Here is a 20,562-nt window from a genome sequence, read left to right as displayed (position 1 = left end):
TTTTTCTCAGTACGACGGATTGAACTTTGTTTACATTCTCAACTATACGCGGCGGTTGAGGAAATTTCGTAAAATTTGGTGATTTATTGAAGTTTTACGGCGTGTGATTGGAATGAAATCCTTCAGTGAAGAAGTACGAAGGTTTTCCATAGTGAAAATAAGTGCCCGGTGAAGTAAGTCACCCACGGGGGCGGGAAGAAACTTGTGTTGGAAAGTGGTGTGGCTCAGTCGATCGCTAAGCATTTCTCTCAAATCGTGTTCGTCCATGCGATTTCGGTGAAAAAGTGCAAAGTGGATAATTGCAGTGGCGACTCGTAACCTCACTTTCTACCTGTTTCTACGACTCTAAAACTGACTATTTCGGCAAATTTAGATTATAAATTAAAAAATTATTTATTAAAATCGTCCTTTGTAACAAAACTCTATTCATTACATACAAATTTGTTGCTGAAATTCAAGAATTTCTATTCATGGAACAGGTAGATTCGAGGTTAGGGAATCGCCACTGGATAATTGAACTGAAGTTATTTACCGAAATACAGTACTTTTATTGCATTTTTGGTGTACAAGTGTACAAACCATAACAGCTTTAACAAAATTACACTTGGATAATGAATCTATGTTGCAGGCAAGTTTGAATATCCGACGTAGTGGAACATTTAAAGTTTGATACGACGAACTGTAGCGCTTACGACGAAGAAGAATAAAACCCTATCTATCATTTTCTGCTTCTTTTCAATTCCCATGGTCCTACCACATTTTGTCGTCACTGTTTTTCCTACAACTTGCCCTCTTCCAATGCCAGCTACTTCCTCTACTCTGTAGGTATTTGGGTGAGTAAGCCGTTCGGCTTAATGGGAAACGGATTGGTGGTCGCTGTTGCTGCTGCAGCAACAAACTTGTCTGTTTGAGACGATGGGCAAAGAAAAACATTAAAAAAGAGTGCATGGAGCGCCGACTGAAGCTATTATTTGGTTGTTTAAAAGTGCGGTGGCGGCATGGCATCAGAAGGCAGCAAGAAGGGCAACCACGCTGGGAACCATCGGAAAGAGCGCAAATTCGAATTTATAAATAACAAAAGCAGTGTTGTTTAACTATACAACAGACAATTTTTGTTTATTTAGTCTGTCCCGGCTTGCACGGCGTGTACCCATAGTCACTCAGTGTCTGACAAAGCGCGTTCATCATACTATCATTGTGTACTAGGTGCCATCCAGAGTGCCTTTAAACAAGAGTGACGTCGTGTTCCAGTTTTAACAGGTCTCCGCAACTTATAGAAGTCGCTGGTATGTGAGGATATTATACATTTATTTCTATATATTCACATTTTGTAGTAAAGGTTGTCCACGTGAAAATTGCAACACAAACAACGAATTGCCAAAAATCCGTCTCGTAACCAATTGTCTTCAAATTTTCAGAGTATCAAACAAAACACATGCTTTTAGTTTTCTATTATGTTCCTTCTTGAGATTTTGTGCACTATTAGAACCGATAAGTTTTCGTACAGTGATTCATGCCTTCTCCAATTGTTAGTCTGTGTTGACTATCCTGAGATATTCTTGCATTATGAAGCAAGATACGTTTGGAAGGTCTCAATTGTAGGATTTTTGGATAATTCTGGTCTGCTGAAAATCCGCCTTATGTAGGTTGGCCATTCATAACGCGACAGGATGTTTTTGTCAAATTTTGCATAAGCTCTATAATCCGTAGCGTGTCCGTGATTTTACTACCACATTCTGCTGTTTCTTACGGTTTCGTGCCTTTTGGGCTCCAGCCCGTTGCTTGAGCTTTTGTTTAGAGTAGCTTTTTTGTAATATCCATGACAGAAGTGTTTGGCTGAAAGCTTTTTTTTTTGCAATATCCCAGACAGAAGTGCTTGCCTAAAAGCTTCATAATTTTTGTCCACTTATTTTTTTTTTTTTTTTTTTCAATCGCTAGTCAGGCGTTCTTCGTGACGTTTAATGACACGAGAAACAATAAACATAACGATTCTCAGCTTTGCTTGCTATTGCACGTTGCAGAAGATATGGGTATTCGATATTCATGTACAAAATATCGTCTCTCATACTGTGATTTTCCAAATTTTACTGGCACTTTTCAATGAAACTCACAGGAACTAAACACTACATACAGAACTGAAGTTACTCAAAATTCCAAACATTGTTACCTTATAAGCAAAAAAGTTATAGCTATTAGCGAATGTTGCAATTTCAACGTGGACAACCTTTATTGCCATTCAATATGGTATTACGAAAAGCAGTAGAAAAAAAAGAATGGTTTGAAATGTGTATTTTTCAGATAGAACTCAGTTTTTCCTTGTTTGATCATTTTAAGCAGCAGAGAAGTATCACAGGATTTAATAACTTAATTTAGATAACGATTAATATCGACACGGATTCTTAAACTAGAAGTTTTTTGAGAACTTGTAAAAAAATGGTGCAAAATATTGAGAAACAAAAAAGTTATCGCGATTTGAATATTTTTTTCTTTGGTAAAAAATGAAGCTGCTGCTAGAGGGATTAAGGTGAAACAGTTTTGTATCCAACTTTCAAGGTTTCACTAAAACTTCAAAGGCACTAATCTCGCGAAGGAAGCATCCAACAACAGTGCGCTTTTTATTTTGGCTTTGTACACTAGCAGAAAGCTTTAAATAAGAAGATCACGAACGTTTGCCTACTATTTCTCCAGTTTAGTGCCTTTGAAAAAAAGGATAGGGGCACAAGTCGGCCATTGTGACGACTATCTTTGAATTCCGACATATTTCTCCTTAAGAGAAAAATAACCGTCATCGTTTTACAAATTTTCAAATGCGTTTTACGAAATTGAAACAATGTTCATGAAAATCTATCATTACATTGCACTTGTTGTGCAATGATAGATTTTCATTTAGTATTCCTTTAAATTTGAATGAAAAAAAAAACGATAATTTGATTTTTCTATGATTGCTGATGATTAAACTATGAATTCTTGAGCCCTAAGAAGCTAATACAAATATTTTTTTGTGCTTATGATACGCTTGACAGATCAATTGTTTTTTGTTCAAGAAAACACGAGGAAAAACGAACTTTGTAGAAACTGAACGATATGCTCCATTGCCTTAACAAATCATTTCAAGAAATCTTCAGCAGAGTTACAAATCTTATTGCAAGTTACAAAAAATGTATAACTTGCCATACATTGTGTAACGCTACTTAAAATGCCCTTAGCATGTTTATATTATTCATACCTTCATAACATGTAGCCAGCATAATTAGAATAGGCGCTTCCTAATTGTCGGTAAAATCAAACGCAAGTTCGAAACCATTATCTGAACAACAGCAGGATAGGGCTCAGATAGCCGTAGCGGTAAACGCGCAGCTATTCAGCTAGACCAAGCTGAGGGTCATGGGTTCGATTCCTGCCTGTTGAGGATCTTTTCGTAAATGAAAATTTACTCGATTCCCTGTGCTTGCCACACGATAAACGAATGCAAAAATGGTCAATTGGTAAATAATGCTCTCAGTTAATAACTGTGAAAGTGCTCATTAGAACACTAAGTTGAGAAGCACATTCTGTTTCAGTTGCAACGTTACGCCAGAAAGAAGAAGAATCTGAACAACACTTAACAGCCAATAAACAACACCACGACATTTTCCATAAGTGGATATGTTGTACGAGGCTACAGTCAAATCTCCAATAATCACAGTTGGTTTATCGAACATCGAAAAATAGAAAAGAAGTTCGTTATGGTCTCTTATTCTAGCATTCCTTTGGTTAGTTTCACACACGATCATCTGCTTCTACAAATATATATCCGAATCACGAAGAAACGCTTTATGAAAATTTTACTGTTACAATGTGTTGGTTCCCCAGCGATGCCTATCATTGGCGTCATCTTTGTTTGGTTTGGACCATAGGCTGTGCCCAGGCCTATACAGTATAGTGTAATCCAGTTTCATGAAATTTTATTTATTTGAACCCATTTACGCGCAAGTGCTGTAATATAAATCATAACTTTTACTTTATTATCCCCTACGACTTGGCTTTGCTACCACGTCAAATAAAGAGAGCGAGAAGCACGATTTCTGTACGCTTGTTATAGGGAGCTACAATATAATCTCACACATGGACTCATCTGGGCCAATACAGCATATTATTTAGGAAGCATCATCAAGTGCTGTAGCTGACTAACAGTGCCTGGCCAGGTTTGATGATTGCGCCCGGCCTATGTTTTATTTGCCGTCAACTGAAACTGTTGTTCACACATCCGTTCGTTGACTCGGTCGGACTCTATCAAAGTTTCGCTTCCTTTTGTTCGGCTTATCATAGATGTAGGAATGTTGTCGCTTCGTGCGCTGGAAGCTGGACATAAAATTGTGCGCTCTACAGTAGAGTGCCAATTTCCCGGCCATTTCCCGGGATTCGGGACAAAAATCTTTGCTTGTCCCGGGAATTCCCGGGATCCCGGGATTTATCAAATTTTCAATAAAGCTAGCATTTCGGTTGAAATGAAAGTACGAAATTTAATAATACATTTTTTTACAGATAATGTAACTTTTCAAAAAAATATATTAATTTTATCAATCACATTTCAGATAAGACTTTCTCTGGTGAAGTAATCTAACAAAAATCAAAACTTAGCTTGACTAATTACGGGTTTGCTATGGATTATTTCAAATTCTCTATAAAACTTATGAATAAAAACTTAAGTCATAATTTTGAAGCAATGAAAATTCAGTAAAATTAGGAAAAAAAACACCAAATCGAATTGTCCCATTATGAAAAATAAGGCATGTCAGTCCCACTGCAGATTCTCGCATCGTGTAATACAAAAATTAATCGTTACCATCTTCATATTTTTGTTGAAAAGGTAATGGAGTGAAAAGCAAATTATGAAAGTTTCGATGAAATCGAAACATGTTCCAATATCCTGGAATTTTTTGAATATTTGTGTGGAAAACGAGATTGCAAACTTCTCAGTCAATTTTCGCAATGCCTACTTTTTACAGATGGTACTGACTTGCGATTTTCGGCAGCTTAGGTGTACTTTCAAATTTGTTATCTCAGCATAGGCTTATAAAAACGGCTTATGTTGAAAAGAAAAGCATTAAAACTTTGCAACTGGACAAATAAAAATATGTTTTTCTTACTTGGTAAATTGATCTTTTCATGAAAACAATTACTCGTTTATTCTCTTTTGCATTATGCTTTTCTACTTTATCAAATAAGGATGACAGTAAGAAATAATGTCATATTTTTCCATTGATATTTAGCGGTTTTCATCAAATTCTACGAACATTTCGGGAATCCCGGGATTCTCGGGAAGCCAGATATAAAATCCCGGGAAACAGGAAATCCCGAAATTTGTCAAATCCCGGGATGGACACTCTAGTACAGTAGTTTTTTGTCTCGATATTAAGTGGACCATCTAGATTATACCTATTCATATTTGCAATATATATTGGACATGAAACATGTCGAAATGAGCTTCTGGTTCAAATTTCAATTAATTTGGTAAAATGTAAGGTGTGCTTCAATTCAATTGTGTTTTATGGCTAATTTCAAGCTTTAAAAATGTGGGAAGTATTCTATCTGAAAATCATACCTGTATGAAAATTTCGAATATTTAATTTCCAGGACATGATGACTATACAAATCTAAAAGCCAATCCCGTTTAAAGTTACCATTTATCTTATGAAAATAAATTGTAAAAAATAAGTAATTGGCAAGCATATTTGTAAATACGCTGTGTGTGAGCCAAGGGCAGTACCGTAAGCTTATATTTATCGTTTTGATTAATTTTACCAATCCATTGAAACTTTTGATATTACTTAGTAATCCATGCGCAGAATTATATTTGTTCGTGTGAAGGGACGGGGCAAAATGAGCCACCTAGATTTAAGCAAAACAAATAAAAAGCGTCTAAACAAACAATGTCGCACATCGGATTAATTTTTCGAAACCGGTACCGTAAAGTACCCATATTTCGCGCGCGCTCCTAATTTCGCTCACTGTCATTTTGCACATGTTTTGCGAATGACATTTTCACTGGCTATTCTGCTGAATAATTCTGCTTCAGCCATGGTTACATGACGTGCAATAATTCATTCCAATATGTATCAACAAGTATGGATATGGATATGGTAGCATCACGGTATAAATTGTTGTAGTAGTTTTTAACAATAAATCGATTGTTTATCAATAGTTTTACTATTGAAACAGTTAGCTGACGATTGAAATTATCTGATAAGTATGGAATCATATTCTAGTAACTATTGCGTAGAATTCATCTAATTCAGTTTGTCTCAAGTTCGTCGAAAATCATGAATCTTCGGAGGGATTCATGAAAAATTGTTCTTAGCTATACAACTCATATTTTTCATTACACGTTTGCAATTTTCCATTAAAGAAGACATAAAATGCACAGCAAATTAATAAAAAACTATATATTCGAAAGAAATTCAATAAATGTAGTCACTATACTGCATTAGGATAGTGAACAATTTGTTTTAATATACAGAGATAACTGAATGATTTTGCATAAAACATCTTTAATTCGTAAATTGTCAACTCTTATTCCATTCCAGATAATGCAACCAACCGTGTGCAACAGCAGCTGAAAAAACCATCGGATGGCTCCGGAGGTAAAAAGAGCACCAATCAGGACAGCGATGCCGACGACACTAGCAGTGGTGGAATCGGCGGCTCGAATGCCTCCTCGGCCGTGAACAAAGACGAAGACGATATCTACGAGTTCAAATCGACTCCGAAAGATTCCAGCTCCAGCTCGAGCGATGAAAAGGAAAGTAACAGTGACAAAAATGAGAAATCTTCTGGCGATAAGAGTAGTGCGGCTGGCGGCGACGCGGATGCCAATACGAATGCAGGTGGTGCCCCAAGTGGAACCGGGTCCGGTTCAAATAACGCCAGTCTATCGAAGCGACCGTTTTCGGAAGTGAATGATACGGCTGATGATAGCACCGGAGCATCGAACGATGACGATAACAAACGGAAGAAGCGAAAGGACTCTGATACCACTAACAAGGAAACCACGAAAAGTGTCACTGGTGGCAATAGAGGCGCGGTTCCTAGACAAGAGAAGAGTGGCAAATCATCTGGGCCTCCGTCGAAGAATCTCGGTCTAGCCGGTAAAAGCGCTCTGGATCGAAAGAGTCCATGTGCAAGTCCTAAACCGGCTTCAAATGCGTCGTCATCGGCTTCGACAAACAAAGCATCGAGCAGCACTACCAACGACAGCGACGCAGAAGGTGATGATGCTGGAAGCAAGGGTAACGATTCAAACTTCAACACCGGAGGTGGGCCTAAGGTACCACCGCTGAAAATAGTCATACCGCAGCAAAGCTCGGGAGGAGACACCGAAACCGGAGGAAGCTCCAGGAATGGCAAAAACGCCTCCGCAAGAAATCATCCTGCACTACCTTATGTGGTTGCGTCGTCGAACAGGTGAGTTTGAATTTTAAATTCATTCATAATATAGAGTATGCAGGCTGAATCTCGGTTTCTAGTGAATCGATTAATCTGAAATTTTAATCGTAGTTATTTCTAAAACTTGAATTTTACGCAGTGGAAAATTAACAATATTTTAAACTTAAACTTCTTAGTAAGTGTGACATGTTGTATTTTCGGCATGGGTGGTTTGCTGAAAGCTTGAGAGTTCAAAGTTTACAACACTTCTTTTAGAATATAAGCGCATCTCACTGTAAAAGTTTAAGATATTTGGCCGACAAAAACCCCCGAAGAGAATAAAACAGTAAAAAAAAAAATGGAATTAGTAAGGTTTTGAAGTTTACATGTACACGAAGAACAAGTGTCAAATGTTTAAATTGAAATTGAAACTGCGAATATTAACCACGAGCTCCGGTGGGGATCGAACCCTCGACTCCCTATTCGCTAGATGGGCGCTTCAATCTACAAGCTGCGGAGCCTCTTGAGAGAACCGTGACGCTCGGAGACGAACTGAACTCGATTACCCCAAAACACATGTTACATATCAAGGCATATGGAATTACGAGTAGGAGTGCTTCGAACACATTGGGACCAACGCACTATGGTCCAGGAATCAGTTTTACGCGGAAAGATGCATTTTGAGCTTTAGAATGAAACTTTAGACAAAAACGGTCTTCTACAAAGTTGTTTGTATTAGTTGAGCCCTTTGTTTGATGTTATTGAAAATTAGGGTGGACCACATTTTCATAGAAATTGTGTAACTAACTTTCTTATTTGTAGAAATTATATTGTACATGCTTCAGCAAAGTTGTAGACCATTCAATTTCAAGCAACTTTGCCAAAAAAAGTTTTTTTGTATCTCTTAAATTGACCGATTTAGAGCTTTTTTCCTACGGTGACATAGGGTGGTCCGAACAAAACTGGTTTTCTGGCTCTAGAGTTTTCAATTCAAATTTCTCATCAAAGTAGTCTATGAAACACTTTTAGAGCTTTGAAAAATGCGTAATTTGGTGAGTGAAGAAACTCGCTATCTCCTTCCGTTTAGGAGTTATTGTTGTTTTTCTCTCAAAAACATGCCTACTTTGATTGTGAATATCTCTGATTGGGGCAAACATAAAAAATATATTTTGACGGCATTCAAAAGACAAAATAAAATTGTATATTATATCAAAAAATTACAGATGTGTTATTTTTGTAACTCGAATAAAACGTCTTGAAAATCAAATATTTTTTATCACAAAAACTTTAATAACTTTTGAACTAAAATAGATATCATCAATATTTTTGCATGAAAATTTGCGTTTTGTTAAGTTCTAAAAGTCGTTCATAAGCGACTTTGACGAGAAAATAATATTAAAAAAACTAGAGTTGAAAAACTTATTTTTGTTGGACCACCCTGCGATGATTAGGAAAAAATGCTCTAGATTGGTCAAATTTTGAGCTACAGAAAAACTTTTTTTGGCAAAGTTGATCAAAATTTCAAGTTCTACCGCTTTGTCTAAGAGCATATACCAGTATTTTTGCAAATAAAAAAGTTGATTATATGATATGTGTGATATTGTGGACCACCCTAGTTTCAAATGACACAGTATGTAAGCTTACATTTTTAGAAACAATTTTGTAGAAGATCATTTCTGTCTAAAATTTTATTTTCATGCCCAAAATGCAAAATAATAAAGAAATACATACTATGAAAATCTTCAAAATAGTTTTAGAGCCCTATCTTTCTTATTTCGGATTTCTCGTCAAAGCGGTCTATCAACGACTTGAAGAACTTAACAAAACGCAAATTTTCATGCAAAAATATTGATGATATCTATTTTAGTTCAAAAGTTATCAAAGTTTTTCTGCTTAAAATCCTTTGTTTTCAAGGCATTTTATTAGAGTTACAAAAATAACACATCTGTAATTTTTTGATATAATATACAATTTTATTTTGTCTTTTGAATGCCGTCAAAATATATTTTTCATGTTTGCCCCAATCAGAGATATTCACAATCAAAGTAGGCATGTTTTTGCGAGAAAAACAACAATAACTCCTAAACGGAAGAAGATAGCGAGTTTCTTCATTCACCAAATTACGCATTTTTCAAAGCTCTAAAAGTGTTTCATAGACTACTTTGATGAGAAATTTGAATTGAAAACTCTAGAGCCAGAAAACCAGTTTTGTTCGGACCACCCTATGTCACCGTAGGAAAAAAGCTCTAAATCGGTCAATTTAAGAGATACAAAAAAACTTTTTTTGGCAAAGTTGCTTGAAATTGAATGGTCTACAACTTTGCTGAAGCATGTACAATATAATTTCTACAAATAAGAAAGTTAGTTACACAATTTCTATGAAAATGTGGTCCACCCTAATTTTCAATAACATCAAACAAAGGGCTCAACTAATACAAACAACTTTGTAGAAGACCGTTTTTGTCTAATGTTTCATTCCAAAGCTCAAAATGCATCTTTCCGCGTAAAACTGATTCCTGGACCACTGTGCAACGCCTGTACGGCCCCAATTATGTAAACTGGCAGCGCACGACTAAGGATAAGTAACGGTATACGTACTGGATAATATGCGTTGAGGCTGACAGCGGTGACATTCTACTTGGGTTTGTTCACATATTTCATAACGCAAAAAATGGCCATTTTCAACACACACCCACCCCCTCATGACGCGTTTTGTAAGAACATTTTTCGAATTTTGTATGACCTGTAACATCTTGAAGACACCCACCCACCCCCTTCAGCGTTATGAAATATGTGAATGGGCCCCTTCCTTAGTATGATCGGGTGAAACGGCGAGTGAGATAATGGCATAGACTGCCCGCGTCCCGTAAAACCGTGGCTGGCTTTAGAGTACGTTCCAAATCCTTCGCCTGGTTGATCCAACTGGGCGGTAGTAGGCTCACAATCAGATGCCATTACCTGACGAGGGCCATTTGGCATAACGCCGTTTGGCATAATTACCATTCGGCATAACGTTCATTTGGCATAATGGCCGCATGGCATAACTAGAATTATAGCCCTTCTATCAAAATTAAGGCGAGGCCCTCGTTATTAAAACGGAGGAAGCGAAATACGCCGAGATTCTGAAGGCGATGCGAAGCACGGAGAAGGCGGACTAGAATTGATGAAATGATCCTAGTTTTAAAAAAGAACGCCAAGGAAAAGGGTGCAGTCTATAAGCAACTGGCACAAGAAGTACTTTGGGACGAGGTTGATATAATATCCCTTACTGCTGAAGCGACTCTCCAGTGTAAAAATCTGGATGAGGTCACCGATGCAGCCGAGGTTTCGGCTGCCCTCAAAGAGTTGTGTGACATCGACGTAGCCAGTAAGGCCATCCACCTTAGAAAAGGCCCGCGGGCATCCAAGTGGCGGTGATCAGGCTGCCGGTCGCAGATGCCAACAAAGCGAAGAACTTGGGCATACTCAAGGTAGGCTGTTCGGTTTGCCGGCTGAGCATACAAAAGTCTACTGAAGTTTGCTTCAAGTGTTTCGGGAAGGGCCACAAGTCGTGGAATTGCAATGGTCCCGACAGAAGTAATATGTGCAGAAAATGCGGCACCGAAGGCCATAGGGCAAGCGATTGTAAGCAAATTGCTAAGTGCCTAATATGTGTCGACAGAGCAAATAACGGACACTTAACGGGCGGACCCAAATGTCCGGGCACAAGCGGAGTATCAAAGCAGCCAAAACAGAAGTAACAGAGTTATATTTAAACCACTGTGATGCAGCCCAGCAGCTGCTTTGGCAGTCAGTCTCGGAAACCAAGACTGACGTGGTGTTACTATCGGACGGACCCATACCGCATACCAGCCAACAACGGGAACTAGGAGGCGGATAAGTCTCAACAGCTAGCAGCTATAGGGACGACATGATGATACCCAATCCAAGGGGTCTACCCCGTTTGGCATAATGCCATTTGGCATAATGCCGTTTGGCATACAGTCGTTTGGCATAAAGTCGTTTGGCATAATAGTCGTTTGGCATAACAGTCGTTTGGCATAATAGTCATTTGGCATAATGGTCGTTTGGCATAATTTGAAAAAGGAAGATACTGCAGTGGTACAGTAATATGCCGTACCATAAGATGCGTCATCAAATTCCATGTTCCTTTTTTTCAAATGACATGGAATAACTTAGGCGTTGGATATATTTTTGTTAAGGTGAAGATGAATCGAAGCCAAACTTCCAATTTTCAAGAGCACGGATCTAGAGAACCGAACACCCATTTGAGCTGAAAACTTAATGAATTGGTCACCACCAGCTAGTGATCAATCGATTAAGTTTTCAGCCTGAACGGATGTTCGGTTCTTCAAATCCGTGCTCTTGAAAATTTGAGGTTTGGCTTCGATTCATCTTCACCTTAAAAATGCACCATAATATCCCGGGCTTAATGACCCCGGAAGTCATATATGATGAAATTCCAAAAGAGCTTTATTGTATATTGGTTTCCTTGAAAAATGATGATTAGAAGTATGTCCTATCACTAACTGACAACAGAATGTACGATAGTGAGCAGTTTATGGAAGGAATTTGATCAAATTCAATGTTTTTCACAATTATGCCAAACGGCTATTATGCCAAATGGCGATTATGCCAAACGACCGTTATGCCAAATGGCATTATGCCAAACAGCTATTATGCCAAACGACTATATGCCAAACGGCATTATGCCAAACGGCATTATGCCAAACGGGGTAGACCCCAATCCAAGAAGTAGTCTATATCTAAAATTACGGTTCTACAATGGTCGACAGGGTGATAGCCGAACTAGCTTATCGGCAGACAGTAGTGATAGCTTGTGACTTTAATACATGGGCAGTGGAGTAGGGTAGCCGCTGCACCAACCAAAGAGGCCAACTACTGTTAGAATCCCTGGCCGCATTAAATGTAGAGCTGGCAAATTTGGGTACAGTGAGTACCTTCCGCAGAAATGGTGCAGAATAGATTATGGACATGACGTTTTGTAGTTCTAACTTTTTAAGTACAATGAACTGGCACGATGATGACGGTTATACTAATAGCGATCATCAATCGATCCGCTATAGTATAAAACCAGGCGGGCGGAGGGCAGTGCGATGTGCCTCGACCCAAGCCCGAGGTTGGAAAACAGCGCGCTTCGACGGCGAAGTATTCACCAAAGCTCTGAGGCGCGAAAGGAAGAACGCGGTGCAGATTGGCAAAGTTAGCTCTCAAAAAGGAAATCAAGAGACGAAAACGGGCATGCTTTGTTTTATATCCTGTAAATAAAAAATAAAATAATATGTTAATCAGTCCACAGTCCGAGAAGTCTCTCTTCTGCGCCAACTGCAGCCAGTACCTATAGCTCAGAAATACCATAGGTACGAACACATAAAAGGTACCAAGCCAAAAGGTACAATAATTAATATCACTTGAGATAGGTAGACATGACTTTTTGATACTCTATGCCAGAGTACCAATTCGAGTCCGTGGGGTGACGCCTACAAAGTGGTAATGGCTAAGACCAAAAGTGCCATAGTTTCCCAAGAGATGTCGCCCGAGTTGCTGCGATCGATAATAATTGATGTATTCTTCCCGCATCATCCCACAAGCCCATGGCCCCCAGCACGGTGCGGCATGCGGCAGATGAAGGAGAAGAAGTGGTGAGGGTGACCAACGAAGAGCTGGCAGAAGTTGTGAGATCATTCGCGTCAAACAAGGCACCGGGACCCGACGGTATCCCAAATGTTGCCTTAAAAGCGGCAGTGAATGCGGATCCGGACATGTTCAGAACTACGATGAAACGCTACATAGATCGAGGAATCTTCCCGGATGTATGGAAGCGTCAGAAATTGGTGCTACTGCCAAATGCAGGACTGTTACAACAGTCGCAAATTTCGCGATTCTCGCGAATTTCGCGATTTTCGCGGATTTGTAGCAGATTTTGGGTACCAGTTTCTGAGTTAAAATCGAAAAAACAAAAAAAATAATACACAGCAGTATTATTTTCAAAATAAAATAGCTGTTTGTTTTCCGTTTTGTAGATTTTAGAGCAGAAAACTGCTTCTTCAGTTTTAAAATTTGCTTCATTTTTACTTGGCCCTTAACATTCCGATAAGTTTATATGCAAACTTTGATTGTATGAATTGTTTTATAAGCTTAAATGTGAACTATTGAACTCGTTTTTTTAAATCGTACTGTATAACTAGTTATTCATTCATGAACCCATTTATTTTCGGAAAACGTGTTATTACAATGGCAATTGCCTACATTTAGACGTATTATGCTGGTTTTGAAAGTTTACCTTTGCAAAAAAAAATCAAATAAACTAGCTGTAAGAATTTTGACCTCATTTCCTGAATTGGGGGACCCACATTCAGCTGATAACGACATTTCTTAAGCGGCATCCAGAAATTACGTAACGCTCTAGGGGGAGGGGGGAGTAGGCTCAAGCGTTACGGCTCATACAAAAAAATTAAAAAAATCATACAAAAAGCGTTCCGGAGGGGGGTAGGTGATCAAAAATTTCCAATTTTAGCGTTACGTAATTAATGGACGCTGCCTTATTCTTGAATTCGTTTTACTATATGGTGATTTCGCTCCATTTTCATATTTATTCAAGCTAGTTTAAGGGGGCAGGATCCGTCATTGATTTCGCAATTTTCAAAAGCAGTTTTTTCGTTCAAAACCAAGAAAATTTACAGGAAAATGTGTTCACTGTTTTCTATTCTCCAACTGAAACACAGTGAACACATTTTCATCGAATAATTTTCAGTTTTGAGCAAAAAAACTGCTTTTGAAGTTTCGATGATGGCGATGATTGCGATGACGGAGCGTTGATCGTTAATGACACATTTAATATGATTTCCTAAAAATCAGTTAGTTTTGTCAAAAATAAAATGTTAATATCTCAATTCCTAACAATAATATAACAGAACGTTGTAGAATAGTGATTCATTTGCCTCTGGATTACGGTACTGAGAAAAGTGCATAAATTTTTAAGAAACATTTAAGTTTTCACAACAATGTTAAGATTTTTACGAAAAAATGATTGAATATCGTGACACGACATTTTGTACATGTACAGGTTCGTTTTCATCATAATCGAAGATTTTAAAAACAATTGCAATTATTTTTGTTTGGCGCGGATTGGTGCTACCAGGCGCGGATCGCATTTTCGCGGATACAATTTTGAATACTTGTTTTTAATTATGAATCGTGGTTCTACGGCCAACCAGCCGAGTGGAAGTTTAACAACTACCGAAAAGCTAAACATTACATATAATTTGCAATTGGATTAGATGGACAAATTGATGTGAAGATTTGCGAAAAAGTTACACGTCTTCTCAGTGAGAATCGAACTCACGACTCCCCGATCTCTAGTTGGGGCGCGTTACCACTACGCCATGAGAGGACTCATGAACGCAGAAGTTAACCTGAATTCGATTTCAGCTCAATAATCACGTGGTCCTTTTTCGCAAAGTGCACCTCTTTCGGAAGAATTAGATGCCCATCCAAACACAACGCTTTCTATATATATCCAATGCCTAGCCCGAGAGCGCATTGTTTTTTAGGTATAGGAATAGCACACTACACTAGCCAGCAACTGCGCTGGTGCACTTTGCGAAAAAGGACCACGTGATTATTGAGCTGAAATCGAATTCAGGTTAACTTTCTGCTTCTTCTGCTTATCTTGGTAGGTGATTTCATCATAGAGTCCAAGCGATCCCTTAACCCTTTCTTTCCCACGAGGTTTTTTTCGTAGTTTAAAAATAGAAAATGTGATATCTGGATAAATCACCAGAACAAAAGATGTAAAGTTTTACTCGAAAATATGAATAGAACTGAGAAAAATATGTATTGTGATGGATCACATGTGATCCATTGGGAAGATAACTGCAACTAGGGTAAAAAAGAGGCATCAATATTTTTTCCATTTCATTGTTTTTACTCATACATTCTATTTGAACAGTATGTTCTGCACACCTCTCGTCAATTCTGTAGGAAAATAAAAAGCGGGGAAGAAGTTTTTGTCTTTTTTGAGACACAAGCAAACATCACACTTAGTGCATCTAAATGAACTTAATGGTCATTGATATATGCACAGAACGGTATTCAACGGGCCAATGTTCTATTCCTTCATATCGTGTTTATAGCTATTGCTGAGTAATGTTGGTTTGTTGATCGTCGTCAGCGTCTTACAAATTTCTTTCCAACTTAAAATCATTTTCCAAGACATGATGATAGTTTTGTTTTCGAAAAGAGAGGTTAGAACAGAATTGACAAAAATGTTGTTTTATTCCCAATGGATCACCAGTGATCCACCTAACTTTCCGCAAAATCAATAATTTTTTGTAAAGAATATTCTAAAAACTCAACTGAATCTTGGAAAAATAATTTAATTTAGCTTGTTTTTATTTTAGCTTGGTGAAAATCATGTTTATATTTCTAAATATAGAAGTTTGAAAATCCACTTTATTTAAATTAGAAAATCGGTTATTGTGCTATAACTAAAAATCCAAGTGATTATTTTTGATGAAACTTTGTACATTATTTCATGAAACATATGTGGACGTGTGGTGAAAAAATGGATATGATCTAACTTGTACAGTTTATATACGACATACGCAAAGTGGTGGATCACCTGTGCTACCATGGGAAAGAAAGTGTTAAGCATCTTGGGGTAATGATCGATGGCAAGCTCAGCTTCGCTAGCCACGTTGAATATGTCTGTAAAAGGGCATCTACGACCAAGAGTTGGCTGCTGGTCCCTTGTAACATTGTTTAAGTCGACTAGGGGAAGCAGTTTGCCTAGGCTACTTCTTCTACATGTTTTTTTTTTATTTATAGTAGGGTACAAAAAAGCTTCAAAAGCCTGTTGTGTGTTGGGACGGTGTGGGACTCACGTTAGGCGAGCCTAACCACTAAAAAACTTTCCCTACTGCTCCTGTGCCTCGATTCTTTCTGAAACTACATCAGGCAACTTCATCTGGAGAGGGCTGTGCTAATGCACTTCGTCAGTCTCAGCCTCTAGCTGTTCTGCTAGATCACTGTTGGAGCTTAATGTCGTCAAAAACGCTGCTCACTATGACATTTCTACGGTGTCTCTGCGAATACTCGTTTTGCCCAATCGGCGGTTGAAGACCTCGCCGGAGCTTTGGACAGCTTTCTGCACGACGACGCATACTTCTCTTGGGCTGGCCTCGCGTCAGAGCCCTGTTGAACTTCTTCTGGACGCTCATGTGCACTTTGTTGCTCTACGACAACTCGTTCTCCGCTGCTGCTGTTCGAGCTCTCCTGGTTGACCAGTTGGATGCCGAGGACGGTCCAGCGATTCCGGTTGGAGGATGACTTCCGGTTCACTGGTGCCCCGACGACGCAAAACTGGTTTGTGACGATCGATGCTACTCGGCCTAGTCCCTGACGGTGGAGCTAGCCTACTCCGGCTACGCGCTTTTACATGCTTCGATTCTGGCCGGTGGAGTGTCGAAGTCGGTCCAGCGATTCCGGTTGGTGATACGCTACGTACTACTCAGAGTAGTCCCCGGCGGTGGATCTATCCTACTCCGACGAAGATTTCCCCGGCGGCGGAAGATCTCTCGAACCGATGCTATCCGGGCAGATGCCGAGGTCGGTCCTGCGATTCCGGTGGTGGGAAGCTTCCGGTTCACAGGCGCCCCGACGATCATTTGCCGGTGCAACAACGCGTTCTACTCAACTAGTCCCCGACGGTGGACTTAGCCTACACCGAAGCTGGCCGGGCAGATACCGAGGTCCGTTCTGCATGTGTTAAGTGCTCTATGCACTGGTCTTTTTCCGAAGAGATACCGTAAGATGGTTCCTGGGAGAAAAGGATCTTGGGCTTAGGGCAATGTCTGTGCACTCTGTACACCACTTGAGCAATTCATCGAGAATTGCTCATGTACAGAGCATGGGCTGGTTTTAGTGGGCCGTCGTTGGTGTGGCATCCCCTCATTCCCTGAGTTACTATCTCAGGCGTCTGTTTGCAGATTTTCCCCTTGTAAAAAAGAGACCAAACTTGTCGTCGAATGCTTCTGGGTACATTTAATACCTCAATTTTTCGAAAAGTTTTAAGCATTTGAATTTAGGCAAAATTTTGCCTGTTCCAATCATTTTGCCTTTTCCCTGTATATGATTCCTTTCCTCAGGTGACCCAACTTGCTCATCCTAGCCCTCCATTTTTGACTGATTATTTAATTCACAAGTTCAAAAGCTATAACATGTTTTAATATTTTTTTATTTATGATCTCAAAGTTGAAGGAATAACTTCATGGTATCTTTAGCAAAGTTGTGAATTTAGACTAAATGAACAAATTTGCCAAAGACAATTTTTGGCTTTCATGATATCAGCTAATGTTCCATTATTGTCCAATAATGTTCAATTATCTATGTAACCTAACTGTACCGTACATATTTTTCAGCAACGACTCCAGCGCTGACAAAGAGAGCACCTCATCTCGATCGGCAAGTCCTTCAGATTCCAAGAGCTCCGACGAGAAAAATACATCGAAATCCAGTGACGAGAGGGCTCAATCTCGAGTGCTTCGCAGCCACCGTGGTGGTAATGCATCATCCGAAGGTGGTGGTGGTCGTGGCAAGGACAATCAGGGTGATCGTTCCGTAGATCGGTCCAACAATTCATCGCCACAGATGCAACAGAGTAGTGCAGCACCCTCGCCTGCTTCCACCAGTGGTGATGCTGGAAATGGAAGCAACAGCAATAGTGGGACTAGCAAAGACAAGGATGGAAGCACTGCAAGTCCTGCTGGTGCCAATCAAAAAGATAATGAACCTGAAACAGGGTCCAGCAGTGGCACCAATCCGAAAAGCCCTCCAGCCTCTTCCAGCTCTACTGCTGCTGCCACTAACACAAACAGTAGCAGTAACACCACAAGTAACACCGGTGCTAACTCTACTCAAAATAATCAATCCAACAGCACCGCCTCAACTTCAACTTCGGAAACGGCCGTTCATCCCAGGAAACGTAAGATCAAAACCAGTAAAGATCAATCAATGACGGCTGCATCGAGTTCTTCTACTCCCTCCACATCTTCGTCCGCTTCGACGTCGAACGAGGAAAAGAAAGAGATCAAGGAAGAACTGCCGGACGTCCATCCACACGATCAACCGATCACCAATTGCTATCAAATGTTTCTGAACATCCGACGGCAGATCGAACGTCGCCAGCGAAGTCTTTTCCCTGTACAACCGAAACCACCCCAGGGCTTCAAAGATTACCTGCTCAATCGATGTGCTTATGCTTTGGCGGGGAAAACCCCGGCAGAACCCAACATTCAACCTCCGACTAGCCTCCCGCAGCAAATGAAGGAAATCTTCACCACCCAAGAAAAGGAACGCCACAAGCTGAAAATGCAGCACATCGTCGAGAAAGAGAAACTTGTCCTGGCGGTTGAACAGGAAATTCTCCGGGTACATGGACGAGCAGCACGTGCCCTCGCCAATCAGTCTCTCCCATTCTCCGTTTGCACCATCCTCAAGGACGAAGAAGTCTACAACATTATCACGCCCGAGCAGGAAGAGAAAGACCGCAATGCACGATCGCGATACAACGGTCGGCTGTTTCTCAGCTGGTTACAGGACGTTGACGACAAGTGGGAGAAGATCAAGGAAGCCATGCTGTTACGGCACCACAACGAAGCGGAAAGTTTGCATGCCGTCCAGAAGATGGACTGGGAGTGGAAGATGAAGGAGAATTCTCTGTGTGAATTCAAGGCCAAGCCGGTCATCGAAGATACCCACGTGCCCATGGTCAACGTGAGCGATGACTTTGATCTGTTGCCCGCCTAAACATATAGGGCAGATAGTAAGTACGATCAGGATTATAGCTTCTTGCGCTCACCTAAGTAAGATATGTAGATGATATTCATGTTAGTTTTATGCAGAAATTAGTATAGTGTAACACACTTATACTTACGATAGATGATACGAATAGATGTATTCCTTTTACTTATAAAACAAACTGTTCTTAAAAATAGCCTTTGTTGAAATCCGAAAGCCATTGAGCAAGGTGAGCACCATCATTGATGAAACAGCGCAGAAATATAACATTTTCGCATGTCTCAGAGATCAAATCAATGCCCCCTTCATAAATGTTCCAGCACGTCACGATTTTGCGCAATAGGTCGCCAAAGTTGTGTAAAACATTGATTTTGACTTAAATTTATTAATAGAGAAACTCAAAAGTAGATGGAGTACCGTGTACCTTTTAATTCCGCTCCTAAATGCTTATCTTTGACAGATACGCGTATTTCGACTACCACTTGCAGTCTTCTTCATTGTCAGTTACTCGTATCCACTCGTATAGTGGATACAAGTAACTGACACTGAAGAAGACTGCAAGTGGTAGTCGAAATACGCGTATCTGTCAAAGATAAGCATTTAGGAGCGGAATTAAAAGGTACACGGTACTCCATCTTCTTTTGAGTTTCTCTATTTGAGATTCTGCTCAGAGGATTCGAACATTCATTAAAGAGTAAATTTATTAAGTTTTATGATAGTTAAATACATGCTAGCTAACCCTCTAATACCGAAATTTTTAAGTAGATGAAAAAACCGAATTTAGTACTATACCATTTAATTCCACTAGAGTTTGTATCCTTTGACAGATACACGTATTTCGACCTCAACTTAGTCGAGTCTACTACACGACACTGAAGACGGCCTTACAGTTGAGGTCGAAATACGCGTATCTGTCAAAGGATACAAACTCTAGTGGAATTAAATGGTATAGTACTAAATTCGTTTTTTTCATCTACTTATAGGTATTCTACTAAACAGCTCGAAGATTTATTAACCCAAATTTTTATTTTCGATCTAAATATCAATGTATACGCGCTTCACATCAAGAGCTTGAGATCAGCTTGCCATGAGCGCACAAAAATAACCGCGCGCTTGAGCACGTGCTATGGTGAGACGCATTTTTTTAGATCTCATGTAGCAATGTACTAGCTCAAACGATCACATCTGCACTGGCTCATGCGAAAATCTCAATGTGACAGTGCATTTGAACCTCGCAGGAGAAGGTTTCAGAAGCAAGGAAAAGGGATTAAACTATGGATCAAACTGCCCGTAGGCAGTTTCAAAGGACTGACGTGATTCAACGCGGTTAAGATTCTA

General features: G+C 39.6%; 1 protein-coding gene across 1 annotated transcript in view; it reads left to right on the top strand.

Moving 5' to 3' along the window:
* The window catches only part of LOC5564145 (ankyrin repeat domain-containing protein 11), a 109,239-nt gene extending 89,834 nt beyond the window's left edge, over positions 1–19,405 (top strand). Inside the window, exons 5-6 of the mRNA XM_021842139.1 lie at positions 6,567–7,443; positions 17,847–19,405. Of these exons, the coding sequence (XP_021697831.1) occupies positions 6,567–7,443; positions 17,847–19,233 (2,264 nt within the window). The 3' untranslated portion in view covers positions 19,234–19,405. The remainder of the gene's footprint in view (positions 1–6,566; positions 7,444–17,846) is intronic.
* Positions 19,406–20,562: the final 1,157 nt, after the last annotated feature.

This window comes from Aedes aegypti, chromosome 2, assembly GCF_002204515.2.
Source record: "Aedes aegypti strain LVP_AGWG chromosome 2, AaegL5.0 Primary Assembly, whole genome shotgun sequence".
NCBI classification, from domain to species: Eukaryota; Metazoa; Arthropoda; class Insecta; order Diptera; family Culicidae; genus Aedes; species Aedes aegypti.
Note: the sequence above shows the minus strand (reverse complement) of the source record. Positions and strands in the feature narration are given on the sequence as shown.